The sequence below is a fragment of the Mustela erminea genome, chromosome 19 (assembly GCF_009829155.1).
Source record: "Mustela erminea isolate mMusErm1 chromosome 19, mMusErm1.Pri, whole genome shotgun sequence".
Taxonomy (NCBI): domain Eukaryota; kingdom Metazoa; phylum Chordata; class Mammalia; order Carnivora; family Mustelidae; genus Mustela; species Mustela erminea.
The window spans coordinates 54,576,959-54,595,868 of NC_045632.1; the positions used below are offsets into that span (position 1 = coordinate 54,576,959).

The following is an 18,910-nucleotide window of genomic DNA, read 5'->3' on the forward strand; positions in this document are numbered from 1 at the left end:
ACTCTCTCTCTTCACAGTTGACATGATACTTTATATGGAAAACCCAAAAGACTCCACTCCCAAACTACTAGAACTCATACAGCAATTCAGTAATATGGCAGGATACAAAATTAATGTACAGAAATCAGTTGCTTTCTTATATACTAACAATGAAAATTAGAAATTAGAGAATTTAGAGAAATTAGGGAAATTAGAGAATTGCTTCCATTTACTATAGCACCAAGAACCATAAGATATCTGGGAATACACCTAACCAAAGAAGTAAAGGATCTGTACTGGAGGAACTACAGAACTCTCATGAAAGAAACCGAAGAAGACACAAAAAGATGGCAGAGCATTCCATGCTCATGGATCGGAAGAATAAACATTGTTAAAATGTCTATACAGCCTAGAGGAATCTATACTTTCAATGCCAGTCAGAGCAAAATTCCACCGGCATTTTTCAAAGAGCTGGAGCAAACAATCCTAAAATTTGTATGAAACCAGAAGAGACCCTGAATCGCTAAGGGAATGTTGAAAAAGAAAAACAAAACTGGGGGAATCACATTGCCTGATTTCAAGCTCTATTAAAAAGCTGTGATCACCAAGACAGCATGGTTACTGGCACAAAAACAGACACATAGACCATGGAAGAGAGTAGAGAGCCCAGATATGGACCCTCAACTCTATGGTCAAGTAATCTTTGACAAAGCAGGAAAAATATACAGTGGAAAAAAGACAGTCTTTTCAATAAATGGTGCTGGGAAAACTGGACAGCTATGTATAGAAGAATGAAACTCAACCATTCTCTTACACCATTCACAAAGATAAACTCGAAATGGATAAAAGATCTCAATGTGAAGCTGGAATCTACCAAAATCCTAAAGGAGAACATAGGCAGTAATCTCTTCGACATTGGCCATAGCGACTTCTTTCAAGATATGTCCCCAAAGGCAAAGGAAACAAAAGCGAAAATGAACTTTTGGGACTTCATCAAGATCAAAAGCTTATGCACAGCAAAAGAAACAGTCAACAAAACAAAGAGGCAACCCACAGAATGGGAGAAGATATTCGTAAATGACACTACAGACAAAGGGCTGATATCCAAGATCTATAAAGAACTCCTGAAACTCAACACACATGAAACAGATAATCACATTAAAAAATGGGCAGAAGGGCGCCTGGGTGGCTCAGTGAGTTAAAGCCTCTGCCTTCGGCTCAGGTCATGATCCCAGGGTCCTGGGATCGAGCCCCACATTGGGCTCTCTGCTCAGCAGGAAGCCTGCTTCCTCCTCTCTCTCTCTCTCTGCCTGCCTCTCTGCCTACTTGTGATCTCTCAAATAAATAAATAAATAAGTCTTTAAAAAAAAAATGGACAGAAGACATGAACAGACACTTCTCCAAAGAAGACATACAAATGGCTAACAGACACATGAAAAAGTGTTCATTATCATTGGCCATCAGGGAGATGTAAATCAAAGCCACATTGAGATACCACCTTACATCAGTCAGAAAGGCCAAAATCAACAAGACAGTAAACAACATGTGCTGGAGATGATGTGGAGAATGGGGAACCCTCTCACACTGTTGATGGGAATGCAAGTTGGTATAGCCACTTTGGAAAACAGTGTGGAGATTCCTTAAGAAATTAAAAATAGTGCTACCCTATGACCCTGCAATTGCACTACTGGGTATTTACCTCAAAGATACAGACATAGTGAAAAGAAGGGCTATCTGTACCCCAATCTTTTTTTTTTAAAGATTTTTTTTTTTTTTTAATTTGACAGAGAGAGAGAGGGATGACAAGTAGGCAGAGAGGCAGGCAGAGAGACAGAGGCGAAAGAAGGCTCCTTGCTTCCGAGCAGAAAGCCTGATGCGGGACTTGATCCCAGGACCCTGAGATCAGGACCTGATCTGAAGGCAGAGGCTTAACCCACTGAGCCACTCAGGCGTCCCTGTACCCCAATATTCATAGCAGCAATTCCACAGTCACCAAACTGTGGAAAAAGCCAAGATGCCCTTCAATAGACGAATGGATAAAGAAGATATGTTCCATATATACAATGGAGTATTATGCCTCCATCAGAAAGGATGAATACTCAACTTTTGTATCAACATGGATGGGCTGGAGGAGATTATGCTGAATGAAGTAAGTCAAGCAAAGAGAGTCAATTATCATATAGTTTCACTTGCTTGTGGAGCTTAAGGAATAACACGGAGGACATGGGGAGATGGAAAGGAAAAGTGCATTGGAGGAAACTGGAGGGGGAGATGAGCCATGAGAGACTGTGGACTTTGAGAAACAAATTGAGAGCTTTGGAGGGGAGGGAGTTGGAAGGTAGGGTGAGCCTGGTGGTGGGTATTAAGGAGGGCCCGTGTTACAAGGAATTCTGGGTGTGGTGCATAAGCAATGAATTTTGGAACACTGAAAAATAAAACAAAATAATTTTTTTTTAAAAAAGTCATTGGGGGGGCACCTGGGTGGCTTAGTCAGTTAAGCATCTGCCTTTGGCTCAGGTCATGATCTCAGGGTCCTGGGATCCAGCCTGCATCAGACTCCCTGCTCACAGCAGCACAGAGTCTGCTTCTTCCTCTGCCCCACCCAACTCGTGCTCACTCGCTCACACTCTATCTCAAATAAATAAAATCTTTAAAATAAAAAGTCACTGAGAGAACTAAGTAAGCTTAAGAAATATAGACAGTCTAACACATGGTAAATGGTCAACAAGTAGTAGCAATTAGCTAATTAACAATAAATTAAGATTTATTGTCTTTTTAAAAAAGAATTATAATTTATTTGACACAGAGACAAAACACAAGCAGGGGGAGCAATAGGCAAGGAGAGAGGGAGAAGCAGGCTCCCTGCCGAATAAGGAACCTGAAGCAGGGCTTGATCTCAAGACCCCAGGATCATGAGCTGAGTTGAAAGCAGATGCTTAACTGAGCCACCCGGCATCCCAAGAATGGCTGTCTTTGAGTAACTTAGTCAACAAGGGTGGCAGTAATATTCATCATTATCGCAGTGTTGAACATACCTAGGAGCAAAATCCCAACGGAAGTTACTTGACCACAGCTCGGGGCGGGGGTGTGTGTGTTCTAATTGCCCCAGCAACAAAGCAAATAATTCCTCCACACAGCTGGGCAGCACTTCAAACCACTATTAGCTACTCGGGACACGAGCACGTAGGGGATGGTTCGGGGCGCACATCGACTCGTTCACATAACAGAACTTAAAAATAGGTATTGGCAAGAAATTATTTCACTCTTAGATCTGTAATTAGGCTCCCTGGAAGACTGGAGGAAAAGACACCTAGAATATCCGCCAGGATGAAAATCCTACATATTAGCGATGAAGAAATTTTTTCATTACTTTCATGCTTCAACCAGCTCTGTTAAAAATAAATGTTGCTGATCACTGCACCTAAACCCTTTGTTGGCTGAAAGACACTTGCCCAAGTCACTTTACTATGTGTAATTTCTTTGTAGTGAGCTAGGTTTTGCGCCAGCTGCAATTACTTGATTCCAGCAACAAAGCGATCTTTCCAGGTGCGCCTAAGTTCTAACATACAGAAGGATAACATCTTGTGAATTTGCACAGCTTAGAAACGCCATGGACTGGGTGACTCCATTCCCAGTTAGATTTTCAATGCCAGATGGTGATTCTGTGCTAAAAGATCAGGTAACCAGGCCCAACCACATGAATTGCAGAACGAGCCCTTTGGCCAAAAGCAGTGGGTTGCAGGTGGGCTGGAGTCCACACAGAGATGTGCCAGGCTGGTTAGGCAACCAAAGACTGCACCTGCACAAAGGAGAAGGTGGGAGGCCACCGGAGTCTAAAGTCCTTTCTGAGTCCCATTCCCTGCCTTTACTCATTCACCAGAGGGGTGCTGAGCACGTGACGCCACAACACACTAGGAGGGAACAGCAAGGATTCAGGAGCCTCCCCCTGAGCATCTTGCAAAGGGGGCACGTGGCTGGTATCTGGCAGCACTTCTCACCTCCTTCTCAGAAGACACGAAACACCTGGAGTGCACATTCCCAGCCCACACAGACCTTCTGAACCAGGAACTGCCAGGGGAAGAGTCTGGGGTCTGCACACACTTTGTACTGTAGTAAAGGATACATAACGCAGAGTTCTGCAATTGTTGGTTTCTGATCATTTTTCCCCCTGGTTTAATGGTTACTTTGGCTAAACAACTAACCCCAAAAGCTTCTCTCTCTGCTACTCTGCATCACGTCACTCCTCTGGGTTTTCGTTTTAAAAATAAAAATGGTATATATTTTAGGCATAAAACATAAGGACTTTATATACATATATGAAGTGATTACTAGAGTCAACCTAATTAGGCCTGCCTCGGGCTCACACTAAGGATTTTCAGCGTATACCTGGGAAGAGTTTTGAGCAGGGAAGTGACCTACATTTACATATAGGATCACTTCGCTTGGCCCATGGAGAATGGATGGAAGGAGAGCAGGAGCGGATGTCAGTGGAAAAGAGGGTATTACTGGAGTTAAGAAGAGACAGGTAACGCCTGTTCACTGGACAACGTTGAGGTATGAGCAGAAGTTCAAGCCAGTGGGCTTCAAGGGGGGTTAGGTGTGTCAGGGGAAGGCAGGGATCGAAGATTATCCAGATTTCTGGTCTAAGAAATTCAATGGATACTGGTGACGTTTACTAAAGAAAGAAACCCTGTAAGAATTGGGAGGACTTGTGTGATATGTTGGTGGAGAGGTGCGTGTGACATACCCAGGTGGAGAGGGACTTGGATAGATGGGTCTGGAGCTCAGAATGGTCTGGGCGGGAACTGTTTAGTAGTATGTATTTGGATAGAGATGGAAATGAAACCTAGGGACTTGGACAAGATCGGGGCTCAGAGAAATTACGGTATTAGAAGAGTAGGTCTAGTACTGAGCCCTGAAGACAGCTACCACTTACCACCAGAGCGGAGGAGAGGACAAGGAAACTGGTCAGACATAGGAGTGGGGGAGCGGGCTCCAGGATTCCCTATCCCCTAGTCTTTATGGCCTGGGTAGTCTCCTCCCACATGGAACAGGGCTAACCTGTGTAGCCAATACACAGGTATTGTGGAAATGACAGTGCACAACTGAGGTAGCGGCTATAAAACCTTTTAAGACTTCAGAGAGACATAAGGAGGTGCCTAAAAATGTTGTCCAAATAATAAAGCTTTTAAGAGTCTTAAGGCTATTGTCCCTCAGCAGCCTGAGCAGAAGCCCAAGGTAGAAAAGGACTTATCTCAAAGAAATTTGTGGGTGTGACCTTTGCTAATGGAGTGAGGCGGAGCAAGACTCCCAGGAGACACAGTGTTCAAAATAACTACACTGGCAGCGCACTACCAGCTTGGACTGAAAAAAGATACACTACAAAATGTAAAGAGGTCTTTGGACCTCCCATACTCTACTGGGTGATAGCAGGCTGAGAAAGCGACGTACGTGTGAATACGGGCTACCTTTTATGGAAAAGGAAAGATGACTCTGAAGATGGAACCAGGAGCCCAGCCTCCAAGGTGGCCCTCAACATTCCCCATCTTCTGGGATTCACACCTTTGGGTACGTCCTTCCCACACTGAATACGACGGCCCTGTGTAAGGAGTCTATTGTGAAGTGACAGTATGTCACCTTTGAGGACAAATCACGAAAGACATTGTACCTTCCAGCATGCTCTTTTGGATCACCCGCTCTGTGGGAAACCAGGTACCATGTCAGGACATTCAAGCAGTCCGATGGAGATGTCTACATGGTGAGGAACTGAGCCTCCTGCCAATCATGTGGATTGCCTCCAATCATGTGGATAAGCCATTGTGTGTGTGTGTGTGTGTGTGTGTGTCTGTGTATGGGGGGGTGGTCCTCTGGCTTCAGTCAGGCTTCCAGATGCCTGTAGTGCCACATTATGATGAGATGACCCTCACGAGGGACCCCATGCAAGACCAACCCAGTTCAGCTGCACCCAAGTGCCTGACCCATATCCATAAAAACTGGGATATAAGGTTTATTGTTTTAGGATATGTCCTGGGGGTGATTTGTTAAGATATGGCTTAGGGTAATTTGTAGTAGGTCTTGAAGTAATAAAAGAGATAATTAATATAAGGAAAGAGACCAAGAATGAGTTCATCAACAGTGAATGAGCTGTTTCAAGGGGAGCGTGGACAATGGTGTCAAATGTTGCAGCATAGCCAAATCCCTCATGCCTGGATGCCAACAGACCCCGTCTAGCCATCCTGAATCTCATGAGTATCTCTTGATCGTAGAAAACAACAAAACCAATCAAAACTCCACTGTACTCAGTGTACTTAGTGTAAGAAAACTAAGAAGTACCTATCATTCTTTTAAAGGACTTCATTCAAAACATGATTTGAAAGTCTGCAATGCCTCTCAATGACCGTGGATAAGCTGAACTTACCCACTCTCTGTGACCTCGTGTGGACACACCACGCCATTACTGGGCTCTAAGTCGGCCTGACCTGTAGCACCTGGACTACTGGGTATGCCGCAAGCGCTCACACAAGGTGACACGAGACTAAAGCAAAATCTTAAGACAGGGGTGTCTGGTGGCTCGGTCGGTTAAGCATCCAGCTCTTATGATTCTGGCTCAGGTCATGATCTCAAGAGTCGTGAGATCCAGCCCCATGTCAGGCTCCGCGCTGGGTGTGGAGCCTGCTGGAGATTCTCTCCCTACCTCTCCCCTGTCAAAAAACAACTTTAGAAAAGACTCCAACAACATTTTATCAAAAATGAACACTACCACTACCTCATAGTGATGTTGTAATTTATATCTTAAAAGTATTTTCACATCTTATTTTGTGCTCACAACAAACCCTGTGAGCTGGGTGGTGGGTCTGTAAAAAAGGCAAAGACAAGTCATTCCTATTTACCGAGTGAGGAAACTAAGAGGCTTCAGATACTGGACTAGGGTCACACAGTATCTTCATTCATGGGGCAGGTCTTCTGGTGTCAAGTTGAGCACTTTTCCCCACACACCCAGGCAGCATTTACCAGGGAGGATTCCTCGAGCTTCCTCTTTCTACAAATAATCCCAACATGACTCTAACGTAACCTTCTGCAACGATTCATCTGCCTTGGGCTTTAATGCTGTCTTTTCTGAAGCTGGAACCATGGAACGGGTAAAGATTCTCTGTCTTCCTTTCGCTTTGGTTCCTGGGCACCTTGAATGTCTTCCTCAGCAGTCCTCAAGAGTGGCGAGACCAGCAACGCCATTGCTCAAAACATCCTTCACCAGAAGCTGCCTTCCGACAACCCAAGTCCTTCCCGGAAGAGAAACCAGTCTATCGGTTTAGAGTTATGTTTCATTTTTAAATTCCAAACATCATCTGCTTCATCATCTTCCTTAATCACATTTGTAGCTGCTTCCTAAATTTCAATGTACGCTTAGAGACCTAAACTTTACAAATACTGAGTATATTCAAATGTGCTTGCTGTGGACTCAGAGGGCTCACCACAAAGACCTTCTGGAAAGGTGAGTGGCACCAGCAGCCTCTGAACAGAATTCCCCTGAGGAAGAAAACCCTCACATGGAATGCATAGCAACGATATTAAAAACACTGGCTCGTGCGTGTAGAGTGGCACTTTACAGGTCTTGTCTAATTTAATCCTCAAAAGAATCCTATGAGGTCAGACAAAGTTCTGTTTAAAAATCAGACACTGTCACGTGGTCACACGGGTGTAACACCTTTATATCCTAAAGGGCAAAAAATAATTCCTAAATCCTAACGCCTCTCAGCAGCCACCATCTCCTCAGAGGGTTGGTCTGTAGGGATCTGACCCAAATTTGGTGTTTTTCACACATTTTAAAGCCTGTTAGTGTTTTGCCATTCCCCATCAGTGCACATTTTATTCTATTTTCAGTGGATGCAGAGTGTTAGGGAACAGAAATAAGTGCATTTTTGGCTCAGAGACACTCAAGACATTTCCAGATTTCCTCAGTCTGCCTCCAAGGCTCCAATGCCACTTCTATCAAACTCATCTAAAAGAGGATACAAGAAACTACATCTCAAACTTGTCTTTGCTTCTAATTTTCTCCCATCAGGATTAGTGTAAGAAGGTAAGAAATGAAGACCTGATCCAAGAATCTATTCTGAAGTAGCAATTAGAAGAGCCAAAATTTGCTACCAGAGATCTGTGTCTATCCACCTAGGTATCTATACAGATATATTTAGATCTATAGATATTTTAAACCTGTATTTCTTGAAAACCACCTCAGCAAGTGTGATCAGCTTACTTCTAGTTCCCTCACAGTGACAGAACCACAGAGGTAGGCAGCCATGTGAGAAATGCTAGAGCCAAGAGTAAGACCATCAGCCAGTCCCAAAGAAGACATTCAGAGTCACGATTCCCAGGACTTCTGCCATGACCACGGGCTTTAAACCATTCTACTACTTCCTGGAGGTCAAATGGCTGAGCCTCGTAACCGAGCTCCTTCTTGGCCTTCTCTAGGCTAAAGTAATGTGTGATGCCAGTTTTGTAAACTTCTGCGCGGGTGAGGAAGGGCTGGAAGTTGTAGAGTTGACCTAAGATGGTGTGAACCACTTCTGTCAGGAATGCAAAGCAGTAGATGAGGGTCAGCGGCAGGCGGACAGATGGGAATGGGTAGCCTAGGCCCTCAACCAAAGGCCGGAAGAACTCGAAGTTGTTCACGGGCCTGCCATCTGAAATGAAGTAGGGCTGCCCAGAGGCAATGTGGCCCTTGCCAGCTTTCAGAGCCTCTGAGGCCAGAATATGAGCCCGTACCAAGTTATCCACATGGACAAATTCAACCAGGCTCCCAGGATCCCCATACACAAACTTGAACAGACCCCTCTCGATGTAGCTCACTATCCTGGGAAGGTGCCTCTGTTCTCCAGGCCCATAGATGCCAGCCGGCCGCAGAGCACAGGTTCGTAAGACGCCATCACTTCTGACCAGGCTGGTACCATTGGCCTCCAGCACCTTCTTCTCTGCAATAGATTTGGTCCGAGAGTAGTGATCGGGATGGAGGTGAAGAGGTAGGTAGGGCAGAGACTCATCTCCATTTCTGATAACTTGACCTCCAAAGACAACATTGAAAGTGCTGGTGTAAACGAATCTTGGTACCCCTCTCCTCCTGCAGACCTGGAGGATGTTGTCTGTGCCCCCAACGTTGACTTCTTCAATCAGGCTCCGATTCAGCTGCTCCCGCCCGGACATGCCGTAAGAGGCAACATGGAACACACACGTGACATCCACATCCTCGAAGGCTTTCTCCACGGCAGAGAGGTGGCGAATGTCTCCACGGATAAACTTGATTCCTTCGGGAATGGAATGAAGGGGGCTGCTGATGTCAAACAGAATCACATGGAATCCTTTCTGGCTCAGAGCACAGCCCAGGCTGAAATGAGAGGCAAGTCAGATCGAATCACTGGTAAGCTATGCCTGAGGAAAAGTACGTAAGATAATTTTACCAATTGAAGCAGGGCTGATCCACGTCTTCTAGGCTTATCCTGAGTCCCTCCCCTTACATGCTCACGGGTGCAACCCTTACTTCTGTACGTAAATATGCAAAGATTCAAAACTGGGGAGCCACACATCTCCTCGGATTATACTGAGAAGCTTGATCTTCTGATACCATGGCATCTACATGTTCCATATTTTCCCCTCTGTTTTAGAAACTACCACCCGTTCTTTGGCATATTTATGAATGATAAAGCTGCAAAAGAATAACTATTATTGTCACATGATTTGGTGACACCAGTTATCTCCCTAATTTGATACGTTTACAAAGAATTTTTCTTAAAGTAGAATACATCTGTAGTTCCGAATTTCAGCAACCACACAGTGGGCAAACTAGTTCATTTCTGGTTTAACACTATTCCAACATGCAGAAGCTGATACTGTATTAATGTCAGCAACTATCAGGGAAATAATTCCATGGGCATGGGTGATTGAGGCACTGACCGGAAACCAAAATAGCCACCTCCTCCGGTAATGAGGACAGTTTCCTTTGGGGATTTTTGGAAGTCCATGTGTGGTAGTCAAAAGATCGCTGGACCTGTAAGAAAGAAATATGCAACAGTGTTACTCAACCCTTCCGAGCCTACTGCTACATCAAAAAAGGGGCGCCGATGATAACCTCAGAGGATTACGAAGCCCCAACAAAAAGCCCTATACGATGGGCTCTCCATGACCCCATTTCTCCAATCACCTAATCTTCAAGCTCTAGAGTCTGGTGATGGCTGTTCTATTACGTTTCCACATAGCATGATTACCCCTCTCAAGGGCACAGGGTTGCAAAAAGCCTGACAAGTTCTTCTGGCTGAGTGTGCTAAGGACATCAGATGGCCGGGAAAGCTAACCAGTCCATCTTGCAGCAATCGGTTGGTGGGAAGGCCACTGAGGCTGTTTCCAAACATAGTACACGTCAGTCAGAGACACTTCACCCCTGACTTCTTCCCTTCAACATTTAGGTCTGCTTGAATGTCATCTGCTCAATCAGAGACGCTCGAGCTCTCCTCACCTTCAATATTGCTTTGTTTCTTCATGGTACATTTCGCAACCTAACATTATCTGTCGACTTTTTCTTTAACCACTGCTCTCCTTCCAACAGAGCGTTAAGTTCCGTGAGAACCAAGACCGTCTACCTTTTCCACTGGTGAGTCTGGACCACCACCTATTGAAAGACCCCTGCCCTGGAGAGTCCCCTCCCTTAAGAGATAAATAGGATGGCTTTAGATGTCCTGACAGCAGCCCAGGGTGGCACATGTGCAATTATCAAGACAGAATGTTGTGTGTACATCCCAGACTATCACAGGACTAATAAAGGATATGAATGCCCAAATTAAGGCCCTACAAGATCCTTCTCTCTCTCAGTGAATGGTTAAGTTCCTGGTTTGAAGGAGGACTATGGCCGAATCTCCTTTTCGGGCTTCTCATTCTTATCGCCTTATTAACCTTAAATATGTTGCTTTGTTCCATGTTTCTCTACTTGGTGCCGAGACTCCATTGCTACAATGACTACACCACGACAGACGATCCTTATCGCACACGAGGACGCCTCTTCACTGTCAGCGCCGGATTCAGCTGCCTCCACCTTTCGTAACTCCCTTATACATTCCTACCCTGATCAATATTGACCCCAGTAGGTAGGGACAGCTCTACGCCCCTATTCAGCACGAAGAAGTTACAGAAGATGAGACCTTCCACCTTCAACCACTTTAAAGATTTAAAGGCTCAAAAATTGCTCAGGGGGAATGATGAGGGAGCAGGAGGCTGGCTGAGGACAAAGCAAAAGCTGGCGCCTTGCACCCCCCCCCTTTCATCTGCTCCCCTCCATATGTGTAGCATTCCTCAGGCACTCCTGACTGCCATAAAACGATAAATAGTTAACTTGGTTTGCAAATGTCCTTGAGATTTATGGCAGGAGTGTGACATTCCACCAGGAGACTCCCAATTGTCTTTACTTGATAAGTAACCAGGCCTTCAATATCCTGGTTGTGCTTTTTTCGCATGCGTGGGCTAACCGGCCAGTTCTGCTTTTGTAAGATTGCTTTGTCTGCTTTCGCGCGGGTCCCCTGACCCAATCCACTGACGCCAAGTATGCCTGTTCAAAGGATCAATCAATCAGCGCCGTCCCCCCCAAAACTTGTGTGTACCTGTCTATATAAACCCCGCTTTCCCCTCGGTCGGTGTGCTCGGTTAGCTGGAGCTGCCGACCACCCGCCGGTACCTGCGTCCCAATAAACCTCTTGCTGTTTGCATCCAGTGGCAGTGTTGGATTCTTGGGTAAGGGGATCCGCGGGTCTTACACTATCACGTCGCAGACGCTCAACCAGTATCCAGTCAAATTACGGAGGATGGGGACCACTGTGAAATACACCCAGCTCAGTAAGACAATGGGCTCAAGTGACGCAGAGCCCCGAGGTGTCTAAGACTCATCATCAGGTTTGTCAAGAAACACTGCAATTTTCATTTAACTTCTCTTCTAACAGATTCTGGGTCATGGGATGAAAACAACTAAGAGTTAAATGAGACAGAATTCCTGCTCTCTGGAAGTTAGGATGGAGAGAGAGCCTTTTGCAAATACCTAGACTATGAGGCCAAAAGGAGAAAATAAGATTATTTATACGACGGTGTAAACACGGTGTAAACAGTGTACTGTGGGAGCACCTGGGTGGGTGTCGGGAGAAATCTGGAGGGTGTCTGAGAGAAGACTTCACTGAGGGGTGAATCAGGACAGCAGGAAGTTCTCGGTGGGCTGAGACCCCCAGGCAGGTTACCACATGCTGAGGGAGCATCATTAAAGAAAGGAACACCAACAGGCAGGCCATATGGTGGGTCTGTGGCTGGTCTGCAAACTGAAGCCAAAGCACCAGGCTGGTGATTAAGGTGGGAAGGAGGGCCTGGGGCCACCTTTGAGTTCCTGGATGGGTGGGGGGTGGGGTGGGGAGTGTAGATTCTATTCTGTGAGCAGCTGAAAGCCTTTGTATGTTTACTGAACAGGCGTGTTCCCTTTGGTCCTTGCTAAAGGTCAAGCTCTCCCTGGAGGGAGGGAGAGTCTGGAAACAGCGAAGAATCTCAGGAAAGGTGATGGGACTGGGCTAGAGGCTCATCTCTGAGAAAGAAATGCCAGGGAGCCGCGCTGACGACAGGACGGAAGCTGGCGAGGGACTTACAGCCCAGTGGGCAGCGTCCAGGTAAAGTCTGAAGAGTGTGCAGTCATTCACTGAAACAGCACACACAGGTTTTTCGAAATGTTCCGTTTGGTTAACAGACGTTCTATTTTGATTAACATGATGCCAGATAACAAAGTTTAAGATATCCTTAATATCGCCACAAGCATTCCATGAGAAGGGATTCAGAAAATGCGCCAGGCCTCAGAGTCCATTTAAGAAAACTGAGACAGGTTAAAGCCTCTGCCTTCGGCTCAGGTCATGGTCTCAGGGTCCTGGGATCGAACCCCACATGGGCTCTCTGCTCGGCAGGGAGCCTGCTTCCTCCTCTCTCTCTGCCTGCCTCTCTGCCTACTTGTGATCTCGGTCTGTCAAATAAATAAATAAAATCTTTTTTTTTTTTTTTTAAAGATTTTATTTACTTATTTGAGAGAGAGACAGCGAGAGAGAGCATGAGCAAGGAGAAAGTCAGAGGGAGAAGCAGACTCCCCATGGAGCTGAGAGCCCGATGTGGGACTCGATCCCGGGACTCTGGGATCATGACCTGAGCCGAAGGCAGTCGTCCAACCAACTGAGCCACCCAGAGGTCCCTAAATAAATAAAATCTTTAAAAAAAAAAAAGAAAGAAAGAAAGAAAGAAAACTGCAACAGAAATTCTTCCTAACCTCTAATTATTCTTTGTTTTTAAAACTGCACATTCCAGTGCAGTCACAGGACCATAATGTGGTAATTGTGCACATGGGCACATCAGTCACGCTGGGAACGTACCAGTTCAAATTATTAACGCATCAGAGTACCTGCCAGGCCTACTCACGTTACTCCTCATTACCCTGAACTCATTCCATAATGATCTGAAGCAAGAACTTGGATATTGACCTGATCAGGACGGTCAGGCAAGAAAGGTGGCGATGAGTAAGGAAAAAGTAATGATTAGCAAGACAAACAGCAAGGGAAAGAAGCCTAACCACCAGGTGGGCAAAACCCAGCTCCTCCCTTCCTGGCTCCCTGTATCAATAAGCACAGAAAAAAAATGCAGTAGACACGTTTCTCAGAAAACTGCAAGGTACTCCCCAGAACACTACGCCGCAAGGGAGAAGAGCAGACAGGGTTTTTCTTCAACCAGCTGCCTGATCTTTACCCACTTTATGGGTTCTCTTTTATTAATTAGTTACCATCTGATTCCTGCGGGGGCTGGGCACTCACGCCACCGTTGATAGTCGCAATCGCTTTAAGGCTCTTTCAAAACCCAGCTTCGTGACTAACCGCCTTCCTCTGGGCGGAGGGTAGAAGGTCTCATCTGACCTGAGCACTCGTTCTAGTGGATATGGGTTAAAGTTAAGTACATGATCGAGGAAAAGGAATCTTAATTACAAACAGGAAAAAATGAAATTTAAATCCGCCTGACCTCTTGATAATACTAAGATAAAAGTGAGGGTAATAAAGTTGATATCGCACAGGGAAGTTATGAGAAAACTCATAAAAATGACTATGGGTACTTTAGATTTACAAAGACCTAATTAAATGCTAAAGATCAGTAATAAGAACCTTAGATTACCCACACAGCTCCTTTATCCCTGGAGTTCGAGTTGATGAGGCTACTAACCCTCGGGTATTATAATGCAATATACAAATCTACGTGCCCCTGGAGCCCAGAGCAGAAAGGAGAATGGAAGACTGCTTTCATAAAAATAAAATTTTACTGTGTTTGCTTCAAGGATGATAAAAACAGCTTCAAGTGGTTTAACTCTGTGGTGGTATGTTTTAAATTACTATCCAAGTACGACCTAGAGGCAAAACGAACTGTTCTTCCTGTATCGAGATCAGGAAAATACACTGAGGCCAGACGGTTTAGAAATAGTGCTGTTCAAATTCCATTCGGGATCCGAAAACTATTTGTGCTTAATATCAAGCAGTCAAAACTATAAAGATTAAGTTAGTAAAGATAAGGGGAGTAACCCTGACACAGGTAAAAGAGATGTGAGGTGTACAACCTAAAAGGCCAGATACACTTGGGAAGAAAATTAGCTGAGGGCATAGTGCTACGTGGAAAGTCCATATACCCTAGGGGGACAGCATCATGGTGACCCAAGGCTGGGGGCTGGGTGAAATAAGATGTTGGTCAAGTGTACACATTTCCAGTAAGGACAGAATGAGTTCTGGGGCCCCAAGACATAGCAGTATACCAGACTACAGCCCACAATACCCTACTACATACTTGAAAGTTGCCAAGCCTAGAACCTTAAGAGCTCAGCGCACACATGCGTGCACACACACACACACACACAACAGTAATTATGTGAGGTGCCTGAGATGACAAACCTTACTGTGATCATCATTTCACAGTATAACAAACCATCACATTGCACACCTTAAAACTACAGAGTTATGGGGCGCCTGGGTGGCTCGTTAGGTTAAAGCCCCTGCCTTCAGCTCAGGTCATGGTCTCAGGGTCCTGGGATCAAGCCCCACATTGGGCTCTCTGCTCAGCGGGGAGTCGGCTTCCCCACCCCACCCCCTGCCTGCCTCTCTGCCTACTTGTGATCTCCGTCTGTCAAATACATAAATAAAATCTTTAAAACAAACAAACAAACAAACAAACTACAAGTTATGTCAATTATCTCCATTAACTGGAAGGAAAAACAATCTTAAACTCCCCACCCAGAACTGGTTCTCAGTGGCTGCGCTAGTGGCTGAGCTAGACCCAGGGCTTGAAGCCAGATGGGCAGCACTCCCCAGCCTAGGTTTTTTGTTTGTTTTTTGATATTTACTTCTTTCAGAGAGAGAGAGAGAGAGAGAGAGAGATGGCGCTGGGGCAGGGGGGAGGAGAGAGAGGAGGAGAAACTCAAGTAGACTCTGCACTGAGTTCAGAGCCCACGCAGGGCTCAGTCGCACGACCCCCAGATCCGAGCGCGGAGACCGAGAGTCCAAACGCACTGCGCCCCCCACGTACGCCCGCGAACCCCCAAGGCTGGGCTCTTCCGGAGGCGAGGGGCCGCCCCCGGGGCTGGGGCCGTGCGGCGGGCGATTACCTGTCACAGCCGACACCTCTGCCGCTACCACGCACCACTCGCCCCTTACGTTCTGTTCAAATTTCCCTCTTTACAAGACAGACGTTCAGTTTAAGCGCGAACCTCACATTCCCACTCGGGATGGGGAACCAGAAGCGCCGGCCCCCAGGGCACGTGGGATTCCCAGGACCCGTGGGAGGAGAAGGACCGGGCACGTCCAGCCAGACGGGCCTGCGGGGAACTCGGGACCGGCGCTGCTCTTGTAAAACAAACAAACAAGGAAAAACAAAACAGAAGCCAGCGGCCGGGGTCGGTTCTCGGAAGCCGCGGCGCCCCGCGAGTCCGACCGGGAGCTGGGAGGGGGCGGGGGGGTTCCCGCCATCACCGGGGCGCCCTCCTCGGCGCCTGTCCGCCCCCCGCCGCCCCGCAAGCCCGGGCCGGCCACCGCGCGCAGCCGCTCTCGGCGCCCCCCGCGCCCCCGCCCCCGGCCCCGGCCCACTCACGGCGGCGGACGCCGGCAGCACCCGCGCACCGCGACCGGCCACGAGCCCAGGCCTCGCGAGCCCGCCGCCGCCGCCCCTGCGCCCGGCCCGCGGCGGAGCCACTTCCGGCCTCTCTAGGAAGGCGGGAGGCCTCGGCGTCTCTACGATGTGCAGGTTTCACGTCGGTGCGCACCTGCGCTGGGCCGCCTGCTGGGCCGGGCTTGCTCCCCGAATGTCCCCTGCGTGCCCCGTCCGACTGTTGCAGCTTCAGGGGGCACATCTACGCTTACCGCCACCTCCAATTTCGGCTTTTAGACGTCTGCCTCCGTCTTTGTGTACCCACAGTGCTGAGCACAGTGCCTGGTTAATGCGGGGAAGGGTGGGGAGGGTGTCTCAGCTCGGTCAGGAGGGCTTGGACGGCTGATGGCTGATGGCTGTTGCGGGGAAGGATGACGATGAGGCTCCCGAAGACTCCTGAATATTCACTCTGCATGTCTCTTTTTAACCCTCCATCTCTGAGTTTCCACATTTATGTGTGTCCATATGTTTTCCGGGTGTCCCTGATTTTCCCAGTTCCAGTAGGTGTGAAGGGGTGGCAGTGGGACACCAGGTGCGTCTGCTGCGCGCCGGAATCCTGTAAGGCTGTGCTTTTAAAGGATGCTCCACACCGAGGTGGCTGAGGAGTGGGCTTTCTCTCCAGTCCCTGACATTTCCTTGGGCACAGCTCCTCAAATGTCTCCTGGGAAAGTGGCTTATCATATGAGCCCTGAAGAATGAGTAGGAGGTGGCCCAAGAAGAGAAGAAAGGAACATTTTGGTGGAAGATGTAACAGGGTAAATGCGTAGAGTCCAGATGGAGTTTGCTACGTCTGAGGAATGGACAGGTGCTGGCTAGGTCTGTGCTGTGATACAGTTCTGCATGCTACTCAGGTACTGGGGCTTCCTTAGGGCTCTGCTGTGGTTTCAGGAAACTGCGGCATCTGAAAAACTCTGTCCTGATACACTTGGTGGACTTCCTTGTGCCCCTCGAGATCGTTTCTCCAGGAGGCCACACTTTCGGGCTTGGCGGTTTTCAAACAGTATGTGTTGTGATCAGCTAGGACATGTCATGACTAATGTCTTACCTAGAGTACAGTAGTGAGCGTGAAGCAAAGAACAGCTTCCCTTTCTAGTCTTTAGACTTAGAGGAAGTACAGCAAGGAGGTAAGAAACAGACCTTGCAGTCAGAGTAGTGGGGATTTGAACGCCAGCTCTGCACGGAGGGGTCCTGAACTGACGAGATGAGGTGAGGTCTGTGTCCCCTGCAGATACCTCCTGGGAATGTTAGCTGCTCTTGGTTACAGATCACCCTCAAGACAACATGTGCAAAATCTGCGCAGGAACGTTCACGTCTGCATTATTCACGATAGCTCCAGAAGAGAAACAGTCCAAATGTCTATCAGCGGGTGAATGGATAGATAAAACATGATAAACCCGTACAAACAGAATATTATCCAGCTGTAAAAAGCAACCAAGTACAGACCTTCCTTGACATACAACGGGGTTATGTCCTGAGAAAGCCATTGTAGGTTGAAAATAAAATAGGTCAAAAATGCATTTACTACACCTAACCTATTGAATATCATTGCTTAGCCTAGCTCACTAGGCTAAATGCACTCAGAATCCTTCCACTAGACTATAGTTGGGCAAAATCATCTAATGCAAACCCTGTTTGATAATAGAGCGTTGAGTATCCTGTGTCATTTATCAAATACTGTATTGAATGTGAAAAACAGAATGGTTGCAAGTGGCTCGCTTGTTTATCCTTGGGATCCTGTGGTGGACGGAGACCTTTGGCTCACTGCAGCCCAGCATCACAAGAAAGGGTCATCCTAAATATTGCTGACCTGGGGAAAAGATCCACATTCCAAATTCCAGATTCGAAGTGCAGTTTTTATGGAAGGCGCATTGCTTCCTCACCATGGTAAAGTTGAAAAATCACAGGTCGAACCATCCTAAGTCCTAGGTCAGGGGCCATCTGTACTGATACATGTTACAACATAGATGAACCTAGGAAAACCGAGCTCATGTTCCTATCAGCCAGTTTCAGAAGCCGGTCACAAAAGACCGCACATTTCATGATTCCATCTATATGAAATGGCCAGAGTAGGCACATCCGTAGAGACAGAAAGCAGCTTGGACGTTTAGGATGCCACAGGAATGAGTGCTAATGGGAATAGGGTTTCTCTCTACAGTGATACAATATGGTGATTGTACAGCTCTGTGAACATTAACATCCACTGGTTTGCAAATCATGCTTTCCAGGGGTGGATTTTATGATATGTGAATCATAGAGCCCAATAAAACTGTTATTTTAAAAAGATTATACCATGAGCCTGAGTGGCTCAGTTGGTTAAGTGCCTGCCTTTGGCTCAGGTCATGATCCCAGAGTCCAGGGATTGAGTCCCTCATGGGGCTCCCTGCTTGGGGGGAGGGGCTGCTTCTCTCTTCCTTCTCTCACAAATAAATAAATAAAAGCTTTTAAAAAATCAGACTACACCTACAATAATGTCCATATTCTTTTTGTATTCCATATGTCTTTTTTTAAATTTAATTTTTATGTTCAGCATAACAGTATTCATTATTTTTGCACCACACCCAGTGCTCCATGCAATCCGTGCCCTCTATAATAACCACCACCTGGTACCCCAACCTTCCACCCCCCGCCCCTTCCAAACCCTCAGATTGTTTTTCAGAGTCTATAGTCTCTCATGGTTCACTTCCCCTTCCAATTCCCCTAACTCCTT

General features: G+C 46.8%; 1 protein-coding gene across 6 annotated transcripts; it reads right to left on the reverse strand.

Moving 5' to 3' along the window:
- Window positions 1–6,772: 6,772 nt before the first annotated feature.
- SDR42E1 (short chain dehydrogenase/reductase family 42E, member 1) lies at window positions 6,773–16,218 on the reverse strand. 6 transcript variants are annotated; one of them, XM_032324188.1, is made up of 6 exons: window positions 16,147–16,218; window positions 15,667–15,902; window positions 12,650–12,657; window positions 11,163–11,174; window positions 9,925–10,018; window positions 6,773–9,358 (listed from the first exon to the last, which is right to left on the reverse strand). In XM_032324188.1, the coding sequence occupies exons 5-6, from the start codon at window positions 9,990–9,992 to the stop codon at window positions 8,245–8,247; spliced, it is 1,182 nt and encodes a 393-aa protein (XP_032180079.1). In that variant the 5' UTR covers window positions 9,993–10,018; window positions 11,163–11,174; window positions 12,650–12,657; window positions 15,667–15,902; window positions 16,147–16,218; the 3' UTR covers window positions 6,773–8,244. The 6 variants fall into 6 exon arrangements, with proteins under 6 accessions (XP_032180079.1, XP_032180078.1, XP_032180082.1 ...); XM_032324187.1 differs by lacking the exon at window positions 16,147–16,218 and having other exon boundaries at window positions 15,667–16,080; XM_032324191.1 differs by lacking the exons at window positions 11,163–11,174; window positions 12,650–12,657; window positions 15,667–15,902 and having other exon boundaries at window positions 16,147–16,191.
- Window positions 16,219–18,910: the final 2,692 nt, after the last annotated feature.